The 15,005-nt window shown below is 39.9% G+C and overlaps 1 protein-coding gene across 1 annotated transcript in view; it reads left to right on the forward strand.

Annotated features, from left to right (window-relative positions):
• Positions 1-15,005, forward strand: part of Rab35 (RAS oncogene family member Rab35) — a 72,307-nt gene that overhangs the window by 43,426 nt on the left and 13,876 nt on the right. Inside the window, exons 3-5 of the mRNA XM_076192017.1 lie at positions 8,595-8,719; positions 9,732-9,856; positions 10,197-10,335. Of these exons, the coding sequence (XP_076048132.1) occupies positions 8,595-8,719; positions 9,732-9,856; positions 10,197-10,325 (379 nt within the window). The 3' untranslated portion in view covers positions 10,326-10,335. The remainder of the gene's footprint in view (positions 1-8,594; positions 8,720-9,731; positions 9,857-10,196; positions 10,336-15,005) is intronic.

The raw sequence follows: 15,005 nt of genomic DNA on the forward strand, positions 1-15,005 counted from the left end.
TCAAAGTGGCATTTACATACCTGGATGAAGAAATGGTGAGGAAAATCCTAGTCACCCTGATAAGACCAAGATTGGAATATGCAGCAACGATATGGTCACCAAGTACAAAAAAATGTATAAAAAAACTTGAAAGAATACAAAGAGCAATTACTAAACTGGCACCAACACTCTCAAAACTATCATATGAAGAGAGACTACAAAAACTTAAACTACAGACACTAGAGAAAAGAAGAGAGAGAGGAGATTTGATAGCTATTTACAGAATCATGAAAGGCATAGAAATTACTGATAGAGAGAATCTGATAAAATGGGATGACAGAAATACAAGAGGACACGGAAAGAAAATAAAAAAAGACAGCTATAGAAGAGATTTGAAAAAGAACAGCTTTCCTCACAGAGCAATAGACAGTTGGAACAAGTTAGATGAGAAAGTGGTGTGTGCAAAAACAATACATGAATTTAAAAATAGTTTAGATAAAATGAGATATGAAGACGGGACCTCACGAGCATAGCTCCCCTTCCCGTAAAATACAACTAGGTAAATACAACTAGGTAAATACACACACACACACACACACACACACACACACACACACACACTTTCAACGAACGGACGGCTTGACGAACGCTCTGAAGAAAAGTGCAGATTGTGGATACCAACGCAAAGAGAAGTGCCTTTTTGTGTTGCAGGGGGGGGGGAAATTGCTCGTGAGGCAGTAGGTAAGTAGGAAAAGAGGAGAAGGGGAGGGATTGCTGGGGAAATGGAAGGAAATGAGGATGTGGAGGACTTGGCCCAGGCAGACGGGCGTAAGGTCAACATGAAACGACCACCGGATGACGAAATGGCAAATAAAAATGTAAAGATTAGAAGTATAGAGAGGAGAAATACAGTAGAAAGTGACGAGAATATGTTCCAGGGATTTAAAGAGGGTGGGGGGGACACAACCCCCCCCCCCCGACTGATAAGACTAGAGGAGAGAGTTGATAAGGTGATCGAGGACTTGGAGCGGAAGTTGGGTAAGGGAGACTCCCTTTTGCAGAGTATTGAAAGATTGGAACAACTAGAGAAGGCTAACAGAAACTTAACTGAAGAAGTAGAGGACCTAAAAAGACAGTTAGGAAATGTAAAGGAGGAGAATGAGAAATTGAAGAAGAATAGTAATGAAAACAGTGAGAAACTAGCTACAGAAGCTAAAAATTGGAGAATAACTCAAGAAGGGAATAAGGTTTCATTCACTGACATAGTCAAACAGCAATTGAAAGAACATAATGAAGACTCAGTTATTAAAGTGATGAGACAGAAGGAGAATATAGTAAGAGAATTAGCTGACAAAAAGAAATGTATAATTATATTAGGAATGGAAGAGAAACATAACCCAGATAGAACCGCAAGAATCAAGGAGGAAAATGAAAGGGTAAGCAGTTTATTAAAATTAGTCCAGGAAGATGAACCAGAAATTATAAAGGAAATTGAGGAAAAATTCAGACTCGGAAAATATAGTACAGATAAGACCAGACCAATTAAGATTAAATTCAGGTCACAAACAACGGCAGAGAAAATTCTATCCAAGACAGGGAAACTAGCAACAAATGATCAATATAAAAAGGTATGGATAAAAAGAGAAATGAATAAGGAGGAAAGAGAGGCAGAAAAGCAGAAAAGAATTGAAGCTAAGGCAAAAAACGAGGAAAGAACGGAGTCAGAGAAAGAGAGATTCTATTGGAGAGTAGTGAACATGAAAATAAAGCAGTTCGACATACTAAAGAAAAACATAAGGGAAACAGAGAACACAATGGAAGTGGCAGAAAACTAAGAGTGTCTTACACAAATATAGATGGATTGATAACAGGATTGAATGAACTGAATGATTATTTGAAAGAAAAAGAACCGGACATAATGGGAATTGTAGAAACAAAATTAAAAGGCCCACTACCACCCAACAGTGTAGGACATGATACATACAATTATTGGATTAGAAACAGAGAGAAAAAACAAGGGGGTGGAGTTATGTTCCTGACAAAGAAGGATATAAACGTGAAAGGTGTCATATATGGAAAGAATACAGTAGAGATGATTATGATAGAAGTGGAAGACCGAGATAAGAAGAGCAGAAAATTTGTGATCAATTATGTGCCTCCGAAAACAGCCTCATGGGAGGAGAGTGAACATAAAAGTATGTTAGAGGACACAAAGATAGCATTAACTAAAATAATGGAAGACGGAGGAAGAATAGTTATGATGGGCGACTTTAATTGCAAAGAAATCTGCTGGGAAGAAATGACAGTAAAGAGTGGTGATGACTCATGGGGAAATGCTCTACTTGAGATGATTACTGACCATTCAATGACACAATGGATACAAGAGAACACTAGGTATAGAAATGAAGAAGAACCATCGAGGCTAGACTTAATAATTACATCTGAACCTAGAATAGTGGACAAGATTGAATATAAAACACCAATAGGTAAAAGTGACCACATATTGATTGAACTGGAAACTTAATGAAGAAAAATATATGAAAAGAAATGAACAATATAGAAAAGGAAGAATGATGTATGAAAAAACAAACTTTGATAAAATAAGAGAATTCTTCCAACAAGAAAACTGGGAAGAAATATACAAAGAAGAAACATCAGTGGAAGAGAAATGGAATATTTTGACAAAAATTTACAAAGAAGGAGTGGAAAAGTATGTCCCAAGACAAAAACAAGAAAAAGAATATGTAAAATGCTGGTACAACAAAAGTTGTAGGGAGTTAAAAGACAAAAGAGACAAAGCCTGGACCGGATGGAAAAAAGACAGAAGACCTGAAAAATGGAAAATATATACTGGTTATAGAAATGAATATGTACAAAAGTGCAGAGAGGAAAAAAGAAAATATGAAAAAGATGTTATAGAAAAGTGTAAAGATCAACCAAAACTATTCTACAGATTTGTAAACAATAAACTGAAAAACAAACAAGACTTGGAGAAATTAAGACAAGGAGGAGTTGAATACACTGAGGAAATGGAAATGGCAGAAATTATGAACAAACATTTTAAATCAGTGTTTACAAGGGAAAATATACAACCTGAAGAGATTGAGTGGAAGGAAAAAGTCCCCCCTATGGAAGAAATAGAAGTAACGAAGAATGAAATATTGACACACTTGGGTAATTTTGATGTCAGAAAATCGCATGGGCCAGATGAAATAGCAAACTGGATTCTGAAAGAATGTAGGAATGAACTGGCAGACAAAATACATAGCATAATAAGCAGTTCCTTAAAAGAAGGAAAAGTTCCAGAAGATTGGAAAAAAGCAAATATAGTACCTATATATAAAGGAGGAAATAAAGAAGAACCTACCAACTATAGACCAGTCTCTCTAACAAGTACAATAGCAAAAATATGTGAAAGAATTATCAAAAGTAGATGGGTAAAATACTTGGAAAAAAACAACGTACTAAATCCAAGGCAATTTGGATTCAGACAAGGACGATCATGCGTCACCAATTTAATATGTTTCTATTCAAGACTAATAGATATAATACAAGAAAGAGATGGATGGGCTGATTGTGCATTTCTAGACCTAAAAAAAGCTTTTGACAAAGTACCACATAAGAAGTTGCTTAAGAAATTAGAATATGAAGGAGGAATACAAGGTAAATTGCTAAATTGGATGGAAGACTTTTTGCAAGAAAGAAAAATGAGAGTAGTGATAAGAGATCGGCACTCAAAATGGAATGAAGTAATAAGCGGTGTCCCGCAGGGAACAGTTCTGGCCCCAATAATGTTTGCTATATATATTAATGATATGGATGAAGGAATTGAAAGCTATATGAGCTTCTTTGCAGATGATGCAAAATTACTGAAAAGAGTGAAAACTGAAGAGGATTGTGAATCACTACAGAGAGATCTAAATAAAGTACAAGAATGGAGTAGGAAGTGGGAGATGGAGTTCAATACAAAAAAGTGTAGTATAATGGAATTTGGAAAAAGCAAAAACAGAATAACAGGATCATATAATTTGGGAGAAGAAGGAATAAAAAGAGTAGAAAATGAGAGGGACCTGGGAGTCATTGTTATGAATAATATGTCACCTGAGAAACATATAAATAAGATTTTTGGAGAAACTTATAATTTAATAAGAACAATCAAAGTGGCATTTACATACCTGGATGAAGAAATGGTGAGGAAAATCCTAATCACCCTGATAAGACCAAGATTGGAATATGCAGCAACGATATGGTCACCAAGTACAAAAAAATGTATAAAAAAACTTGAAAGAATACAAAGAGCAATTACTAAACTGGCACCAACACTCTCAAAACTATCATATGAAGAGAGACTACAAAAACTTAAACTACAGACACTAGAGCAAAGAAGAGAGAGAGGAGATTTGATAGCTATTTACAGAATCATGAAAGGCATAGAAATTACTGATAGAGAGAATCTGATAAAATGGGATGACAGAAATACAAGAGGACACGGAAAGAAAATAAAAAAAGACAGCTATAGAAGAGATTTGAAAAAGAACAGCTTTCCTCACAGAGCAATAGACAGTTGGAACAAGTTAGATGAGAAAGTGGTGTGTGCAAAAACAATACATGAATTTAAAAATAGTTTAGATAAAATGAGATATGAAGACGGGACCTCACGAGCATAGCTCCCCTTCCCGTAAAATACAACTAGGTAAATACAACTAGGTAAATACACACACACACACACACACACACGCTATTGTTTCATCCAGCTTGTTCCAGACATCCACCTCTCTCATGGAGCTGTGGTTAGAGCTCTGGCCTGCCACTACGAAGGTCCGGGTTCGACTCTCGCCCGGGGCTGAAATAATATCAGTATTGCAGCGCTGAGGGGTGTTACTCCAACTCTCGTGGGCGGGGAGTTGGGGGTGTGTGTGTGCAAGGTCATAGCATTACCCATAGATCGGACCTACGAGCTCTGAGCTCTCTTCCAGGAGGGAAATAGCTGTCGATCATGAGTCCAACACGTGATCCAAAGACCAAGTGAATACACAGAGAGAGAGAGGTGGATGTCTGGAACAAGCTGGATGAAACAATAGCATGTGCAAAAACTATACACGAATTTAAAGGCAAACTAGACACTGTGAGATACAAAGACGGGACACTACAAGCATAGCTCCCCTTCCTGTAAGATACAACTAGATAAATACATATTGTTTTGTGTTAATTATTTTGCTAAATATGTGTGCTTAAGAATGATTTGGCTCATTTATGATGATTGCTGTATTGCATTTTGTATTCAAAGTGCAGCTGCCACCACCCCAATCTATGGGCCAATGGGTTTCATAGAACCAAAACTCATAAGTCAAGGAGTATTTCTGTCATGATCTTACTGTGGAGGGACTCAGAAGTGTATTTGGAGTGTATGGATTTTGTCGGTTGTCACCAAAATCCATTAACCTGTCAAATTCTTGCAGGCAGCATCAGCTGCTTGATGTACAATGATTCATTGATGCATCACAGAACTCATGTTGTAAAATATAATTAATTAACTGATGTACCTTTCTTCCATTTTACACAAGTTTTGATTAGAATGTAGAAGATGCCCCCACCCCCTAGTTCTTGGCTATTTAGTCCTCCTTTCCTGCTAGAGTAATTAAACAAGCAAAAGGCTTCAATTTCTATTTATCTAATTGTATATACCTTGCTATATACAGGAAAGGAGCAATGCTCATTGGGTCCCATCTCCTACTGTCCAATTTATTATACCTAGCCACAAATTCATGAACAGATCCAGCTTAATCTATATTCTTGATTTCCAGTTTTCATATTTTGATCTGAATTCATGTATTGTCCAAGCTTGGGCTATATCACCTTCTAAGCTACTACAAGTATTTATTTGTGTGTCTGCTTTAATCATGAGGGTTCTGGTTGGAGTCCTCCTCCTAGCCACTCTTGCGCATTGAATTGTGTAGGAGAAAAATGTAGAGAGGGGATCCCCAGTCCATTCACTTCATCCCATTTAGCTATCTTTTACAACAAAGAGACATCATTCTACACCCCCCTTCCCTGACCATTACCGCCACTACACACCACAAGGAGATTAAAGAAGGAAGAGGTAGCTTTACAAGGTCTGTTAAAAAAATATGTGGACTGATGTCATAAAGCAAAATGTACTTTATTTAGAAGTTACAGATCTGGGTCCCCTTCAAAGTACTCTCCTCCCCAATGCACGCACTTGTCCCAACGGTGTTTCCACTTGTTGAAACAGTCCTGGTACGCTTCTTTTTTGTAATATCCTTCAGCTCCTTCGTCACATTTGCCTTAATCTCGGAAATTGTCCCAAATCTTCTTCTTTCAAGGGTCTTTTGAGTTTGGGGAACAAGAAAAAATTGCAAGGATCAAGGTCAGGTGAGTAGGGGGGTTTGGGGAAGAACAGTGATTGAGTGTTTGGCCAAAAATTCACAAGTTCTGAGGGCTGAATGGGCTGGAGTGTTGTCGTGATGGAAAAACCAGTCACTACTCCTCCACATTTCTGGCCTTTTGCAATGGAGTGTCGTGATGGAAAAACCAGTTGCCACTCCTCCACATTTCTGGCCTTTTGCGATGGATGGCGTCCCTCAGACGTTTCAGAACTTCAGTGTAGTAAGTCTGGTTCACTGTGGAGCCTTCGGGGAGGTACTTGTGGTGAACAACACCCTTAGCATCCAAGAAAACTGTCAGCATCACCTTGACCTTGGATTGAACTTGGCGAGCCGTTTTGGGCCTGGGAGATGTTTCACTCATCCACTGGGACGATTGGACCTTTGTTTCAATGTCAAAAACATAAACCCATGATTCATCACCTGTTATGATCCTAGACAAGAAGTTTTCATCTTCTGAATGATCAAGCAGTTCCTGACAAATCTGGACGCTATGGGCTTTTTGTTTGTCTGTCATCAGGCATGGCTCAAATTTTGCAGCAAAATGGTGCATCTTCAATCTTTTTTGTCAAAATCACGTAACAAGATCCAACTGATATCCCACACTCTTCAGCAAGCTCCCTGACAGTCTGGGTGTTGGTCAACGTGTGGGTCGTCGATTGATGTGGAAGGACGTCCAGGACGCTCATCATCTTCAATGGACTGTCAACCATCCTTAAAACGCTCATGTCACTTGAAACATGCTGTACACTTCATAGCAGCATCACCGTAAGCCGTGTTAAGCATAGCAAAAGTTTCAGTCACAGATTTTCTAAGTTTAACACAAAATTTCACAGCAGGTCATTGCTCCTTCACATCATTCATTCTGAAATCTGCCAAACGAAAAAATTGCACTTCACTAAAAACCACGAAGCTAATACACAAGTAAAGATATCTGCAATCAGGAAATGGCGTCATAATCAGCTGATCTGTGCAAACCTAGCGACACCAGGCGGATTCCCCTGGAACTAACTGGAGCCGTGCAATTCAAACAGTATACATATTTTTTTTAACAGACCTCGTATAATAGGAAAGAATAGGTTTGGGGATACAGCATAAAGGAGGGACAGCAGTAGTACAAAAGTGTCTTGCCATTCCTTTATGAATAGAAATTTTATTCTAACATAAATGAATGATGTGTGGCAAAAGATAACGTGAATGGCGAGTGTAAATGGATGACAAAATGATGCAGCCCAAAGTGATTTCTTCTTGTCTTCAGCTGTCTTTATTTCGTGAATGGATGATGGAGTAAGGGCTTGATGTGTAATGAAGTGGTGAGGGTAAACCAGCTTGGACTGCCAGGCCCCACTGTAGAGGTGCTGCATCTTTGCTGTATTGCCTCTGATCAGAGCAATGTGGCAGGGGATAGGGATGACCCTTGTTCTATTGAAAGCTAAGATAGGAGCAAGAAATGTGTTTTTGGATAGGTGTAGGGTGGATGTATGCTTTGACCCAGCCACCCCCCTTGTGATGAGAAAGGGCCTTTTAGTATATGTATCTTGTTCTTCTGTAAATGGATGCTCACGGGCTGAGCAAGTTAGAGCATCCCTACTTGTGATGGAGGTCAGGGTGATAGCAGTTTGAACTCTGCCACCAGCGAGTTGGACCAAGGGCATGGTTCATTAAATTCCACACTACAAAGTCCTTTGTATGGGGGCATAGTCCTAGCCTCCTGATAGGGGGGGTTTGTGATATTATCCACTTCAGTACGAGTCAAATTCTTATGCACAGCATTTGCTGCCAAATGTATGATGCAACACACCACTCACATTATAAAATATAAAGTTACTGCAGTATTACTCATTCTCTTTTACTCTGAGTAATAATAAACACAGGAAACGTGATCAAACCAGTAAACAGAATCTGGAGGTAACTCATGTATAACTAAAAAAATATATATATGTAATGAGGACACCCACACTGGCCTATGTAGGCATGTAGACATCATCATACCGAAGTGGTTAAATCAAATTGTCATCTTCTTTTAATTGAGATTATTTAGAAGTAACTTGATTATGCACATTTCAAATGTTCAATTAATTAAGAGAAGTGACAAATTTATATATATATATATATATACAGTATTATATAATTTTTTTTATTCATTTATTTTATTTTATTTATCTATTTATTTTATTTTATTTATTTATTTATTAATTTTTATTTTTTCAGGTATTACAGAGGAACACATGGTGTCATTGTTGTTTATGATGTCACTAATGGAGAAAGCTTTGCCAATGTCAAGAGATGGCTGCATGAAATTGATCAGAATTGTGAGGTCGTTAATAGAATATTAGGTATGTATATAAAAATTGTCTACATTAATGTTGGCCATACATGTATAGAGGATGGGAAAGGAGCTGTTGGATAGGGTAGAACAGTGTTCAGGTGGTTTGAGTAAATAGAAAGAATGAATGAGGGGAAAATGTTTGATGAAATGAGCTTTAGAAGAAGACCAGGAACAAGATGGCGTGATGGGGGCTTTAGATGTTCATAGTATGTCTATTAAACAGGGAAGAGAGAGTGTAAAAGATAGGAGTGAATAGAGGAAGATTGTTAATGGATGAAGGGATGGTGCAGCCTAGAGGTATGATCTTATTATTTTACAATTTACTTTTGATTAGATGAAGGCAAATGTTGCCAAACAGTGATGTAGTTGGAGTGAATAAGCCCTGCTGTTAGGCCATGCTTCGGATGTACTGTGCTTTGTTGCGTTGCTTTTGATCCAAGAAATTTATGCAAGGGACATAATGACTTTCTCCCCAAGCTGCTGCAGTGGGAAGGATGATTAATGTTTTTTTTTTTTTTTGTGTGTGTGTGTGTGTGTAAAATGTGGGAATGTGTTTTGGCTAGGCCAACTCCAAAATAAAGGCGAAGGGCCTTTGGTATGTTTATTTATATATATATATAGATCTAGTACACAAGTGAAGTTATGTTTTGAATAGTTGTTTTGTTCTGAGGTTTTTCATATTTGGGTAGAAATAGTTATTATGAAAGTTATTCAGAATTTCAAACTACTGCTTGCATGGTATATTCATGAAGTGGAGTGTATTCTAGTCACTTATGTTGTTGGTATTATAGACAATGTTAGATAGGATACAAAGGAGGTGCAAACAGCAATAGACCTATCAATCCATACAGGGCTGCTTGTTGATGACTTGGTAAAGAAGCTTGTTAGAAGTTAGAATTATTGAGTGAGAAACCACAGTTGTTAAACTTGAATGACATGTTGTAGTAATTAGATCATCGTATCATTTAAAGTTAATTTTATATTTTTTTATACATGATTAATTTTTTGTATTTTAACAGTTGGCAATAAAAATGACTGTCCAGACCGGAAAGTAGTTTTGTATGAAGATGCCAAACGGTTTGCTGACCAAATGAGTATTCAGCTGTTTGAGACAAGTGCTAAGGACAACATCAACGTAGAAGAAGTAAGCAGCAATGTTATAACTTTCCTTTTATGAACTTGTCTTCATAAAACTAACTAAAGGTTATTTGGGCATTTGTCCATGAAGCCTTACCATGTTTCCTATGGTCTTTGTAAGCAGCAGGTCTTTACTCCCATCCAGGATATTTCCTACATAACTTCGCAAATCTTAAAGAAAAAAATGAAAGAAAACAAAAAGTGAATGTGAAACAGATTCATTTTAGTTGTAATAACATGATAATAGTGCATATGATGTCTTAGATGGTACATGTGCCATTTGGTAAAAGTTCATATAGGTGTGAGTAGTTGTATGAAAGTGTTAATAAAAATCATATTGCTTGCAGATGTTCACTGTTATGACGAGGATGGTGCTGAGGACAAAGAAAGAGCAGAAAGAGCGTCAGAATGCCACAACTGACGCCATCCACCTCAACCAAACCAAGCAACGCAAAGGGAAACAGAAGTGTTGCTAGCCCTGCCCTGGTAGGTGTAAAGGTTAAGCCACATCTGTTTGTGCCATGATAATTATTGGAAAACCTTTGAAGCTGCATCATACACCATTAAAACAGTAGGAGACTACTCAACAGTTGACACAACATTGAACAGTCTTTTAAACCACATAATATCTATGGTATTCCTATGAGTTCTAAAAACCTCGCAGTATACATAATGATTTTTGGTTCCTTGGTGAGGCAAAAGAAATGAATATATACAGGACTTGTCTTTTAAGATGTGCATCTTCATGCCTGCACCATAATGCCCCATAACCCCTTTGTTACCAACCCGTCAAGCTTACGTAAACAAACGTTTCAAACCGTCCCACAAATGGCTGGAGCCTTATGTTTGTAAACACGGACACTTGCCACCACGTGGGTAGAAATAATCCAGAAACCGAGGCCTTGAGAGCCCTCAGTACACACAGCTTATAACTGTGACACGTGCGTGTCATGGGGAGCACGCTTGGTTCCTGGCGGGTGCACTCAGCCGTGACACGCAGGTGTCACAAAACACACATTCGGCACTCAAGGGGTTAAATTCGAAATGAGTGCTAAAAACATGCATACATACATACATATACCAAGGCTTTTTCCCCCTTACAAAGGAGGTAGCCAAAAAGGAAAAGGCATAAAATCATTCCCACTCATTCCATCCCTGAATACACTCCACACCCCTCTACCCTCCCTCTCATCTCATCCCTGCACCTTGTCCACTGCCCTGGGTCAGAAGCAGTGTCGCAAGACACAGCACATCCACAGCAAGGCCGCTTCATTAAATCAGCGACCCCCCCCTCTCCTATGAAAAATTGAAGTTCAAATTTTGTATGTCTCAGTGACGATGTTTACCACCGAATGAAGCCAAACATTGCAGTATATTCATCAAGTAAGCCTACCTTGTTCCAGGTAGGTCTCCTGTAATATTCACATGTTAAAGAAAAAAGATATCTCTGTTTAGTGTGTTGTGATTCAATTCCAACAGTATGAAAAAAGTGCTAGCCTAGCAGTCAAGGAGAAAATTTAAGGCAAATATTTTTTGTTCGCATGCATTTTTTAGAGGACAAGGACTGTATATACATACATTCATATACCAAGAGCCTTTTCCCCCTTACAAGAGAGGTAGCCAATAAAGTCAAAGGCATAAATCCACTCCCACCCATTTCATCCCAAGATACTCCACTCTCATTCACCACCCCTCCCTCCCCTCCTATTATATTGGCTCCTCTTGGATGATGGGTCATCCCTGCATCTCACCTACTGCCCTGGGTCAGAAGCAATATAGCAAGACACAACAGATCCATAGCAAGGCTGCTTCATTTAATCGGCGACACCCCCTCTGTCCCCTCATGTGGAAAAAGAGAAGATGGGTAGAAATCCCTTCAGATACATCAAAATATCATTCACACATACTCCCTCACCCCCCATCCCCCACCCACTCTCTTCCATGCGTCATAGCCTCATTCATACACAACCATTCTCCACTCACCCCTATCATCTGTCTTCTCCCGTCCTTCCTTAACAGACATCCCCCTCATTCCCAATACCCCATTTACCCCATTCATCCATGCATCTCATCTTTGGTTGCCCCCTCACGTTCACTCCATCCACCTCTGCCTTCTACATTTCTTTTACTAATCTTTCTTCATTCATTCATTCCATGTCATTAATATATATTGAATAAATAGGGACGGGGATTGGGACTAGGCATCCCTCTCCTTGTAGCCCTACAGGGCACATTCCTAGAAAAGAAGGCAGAGGCATAAGAGGGGCTGGAGGGCCTCGGTCCAGCACCCTAAGGTTTGGGTCTTTTAATGTGCGTGGATGTGGTACAGATGAGAGTAAAAGGGAAGAGATAGGTAGTATGTTTGTGAGAAGAAAGATGGATGTGTTGGCTTTGAGTGAAACCAAGCTGAAAAGGAAGGGCGATTGTAAGTTTGGGAGTGTAAGTGGGAGGTTATCAGGAGTGAAGAGAGGGTGAGGGAGGGAAGGGGTGGCTATACTAGTAAGTGAAGAGATAGGTAAACGTGTAGTGGAGTGGAAGGAGGTTTCCTCAAGGATAATGTGGATGAAGGTGAAACTGGGAAAGGAGATGTGGGTTTTTGTAAGTGCATATGGGCCTGGCAGTGAGAAGAATGTAGAAGAAAGGGAGGCCTTTTGGATAGATTTAAATGAGTGCATAGAGGGTTTAGGGAGAAGTGTAAATGTAATAGTACTGGGAGACCTTAATGCTAGGGTAGGAAAGGAGCCAATTGATGGAGTGGTTGGGAAATGTGGTGTTCCAGGAAAGAATCGTAGTGGAGAGTTGATGGTGGAAATGTGTCTAGAAAGAGAGTTGATGGTAGCAAATACAGTGTTTCGGAAGAAAGTCAAGCATAAGTACACATGGGAGAGGGTGGTGGAGGGAAAGGTGGTAGATAGAGCTTTAATGGACTATGTAGTGGTAAATAGGATTTTGATAGGAAGAGTTAGGGATGTACATGTGCTAAGGGGAGAGGGTGGGGGAATATCAGATCATTTTCTGGTGGAAGGTAAGTTGAGAGTGGAGGACAGATGGAGGAAGAGGAAAGGGACAAAAGGTAGGGAGGTGCTTAGAGTGAACTCTCTGAACGAAGAGGAAAAGGAGAAGGAGTACAAGAGGAAGCTGAAGGAGGAGTGGGAGGGAGTGAAGGATAGAGTGGAGGTAGGTGTGGAGGAGGAATGGGGATGGTTCAAGGAGGGAGTCACAAAGTGTGCAAGGATGGTGTGTGGAACAAGAAGGTCAGGAGGAAATAGAAGGAAGGGTAGTGAATGGTGGGATGAGGAAATGAAGAAGGTTGTAGAAGAGAAGAAGCGAGCTTTCACAGATTGGTTACAAAGTAGGACGAGGGAGTCATATGAGACGTACAGGGAAAAGAAGAGAAGTAAAGAAAAGGGTAAAGGAGGCAAAGAGGAGAGCAGATGTAAAATGGGGTAAGAGTATGACAGAAAATTTTGAAAGTAATAAAAAGATGTTTTGGAAAGAAATTAAGAGAGGAAGAGGAGGCGAATCAAGTAGAGAAGAAAAGGTAAAAGGTGCAGATGGAGAGATGATAATGGAGGAGAAGGCAGTAAGGGGAAGATGGGCAGAATATTTTAGGGAGTTGCTTAATGTGAAGGAGGATAGGGAGGGAAAGATAGCTGCAGTGGGAAATGCTAAGAAAATGAGAGTGATGAGTGAGGAAAATGGAGGAGAAATAAGGAAGGATGAAGTGAAGGCAGCAGTTAAGATGATGAAAGCAGGTAAGGCACCTGGTCTGGATGGATGCCATGCAGAATGTCTTAAAAAAGGAGGTATAGTGATGGTGGACTGGTTGGTGAGGTTATTTAATGTTTGCTGGAGAGAAGGTAGAGTGCCAGAGGACTGGAGGAGTGCGTGTATAGTTCCACTTTACAAGGGAAAGGGGGACAAGTGTGAATGTAGTAGTTTCATAGGGATTAGCTTGTTAAGTGTAGTTGGGAAGGCTTATGGGAGGATCTTGATTGAGAGGATTAGGAGAGGAACAGAGGGAGTAATTGGTGAGGGACAGTGTGGGTTTAGGACAGGTAGAGGTTGTGTAGATCAGATTTTTGTGGTAAGACAGATATGTGAGAAAGCTATAGGTAAGGGGAAGGATATTTTCTGGGCCTTTATGGATCTGGAAAAGGCTTACGATAGGGTAGACAGAAAGGCACTGTGGGAGGTTATGCGGATATACGGGATAGGAGGAAAGCTTCTGGGAGCTGTCAAGAGTTTTTATGAGAGTAGTAGAGCTTGTGTCAGGATTAGAAATGGAGAGAGTGAGTGGTTTGAGGTAAAGGTGGGACTTCGTCAGGGATGCGTTATGTCACCCTGGCTGTTCAACTTATACATGGATGGGGTGGTGCGAGAGGTGAATGCAAGGGTAGTGGGTCAGGGATTGGAGATGGTTAAGGAAAATGGAGAAAAGTGGGAGGTGAGCCAGCTGTTGTTTGCGGACAACACTGCGCTTGTGGCAGGATCGGAAGAGGGATTGAGGAAGCTGGTGACAGAGTTTGGGAGAGTGTGTGATAGAAGAAAGCTGAAGATAAATGTGGGTAAAAGTAAGGTGGGAGGACCCGTCATCCAGGAGGTGCTCAGATGAGAGGAGGGGTGGGAGGGGTGTGGAGTGTATTTAGGGATGGAGTGGGTGGGAGTGTTTTTATGCCTTTCCCTTTTTGGCTACCTCCCTTGGGAGGGGGAAAAAGCCTTGGTATATGTATAAAAGTAAGGTGATGAGATGTACAAGGGGTGAAAGTGGCAGTGATCTGGAAGTGAGCATTAAGGGAGAGCAACTGGAGGAAGTGGATAGTTTTAGATATTTGGGTGCAAATGTGGCAGGAAAGGGTGGAGTGAAGGTGGAGGTAGAATGTAGATTGAGAGAAGCGAGTAAATGACTTGGTGGTTTAAAAAGTGTAATGAGGAATAGGAATCTGGGAATGCATGCTAAGAGGAGACTATATGAAGGAGTGATTGTGCCAACAGCACTGTATGGAGCAGAAACATGGAACCTGAGAGAGGAAGAGAGAAGGAACTTGAATGTGTTTGAGATGAAGTGTCTGAGAAGTATGATGGGGGTTACTAGGCTAGATAGAGTGAGAAATGAGGAAGTGAGGAGGAGAACAGGGGTGGAAAGGGAGCTGGGA

The sequence above is a fragment of the Oratosquilla oratoria genome, chromosome 10 (assembly GCF_046742065.1).
Source record: "Oratosquilla oratoria isolate Oo_2021 chromosome 10, ASM4674206v1, whole genome shotgun sequence".
In the NCBI taxonomy this organism is placed as follows: Eukaryota; Metazoa; Arthropoda; class Malacostraca; order Stomatopoda; family Squillidae; genus Oratosquilla; species Oratosquilla oratoria.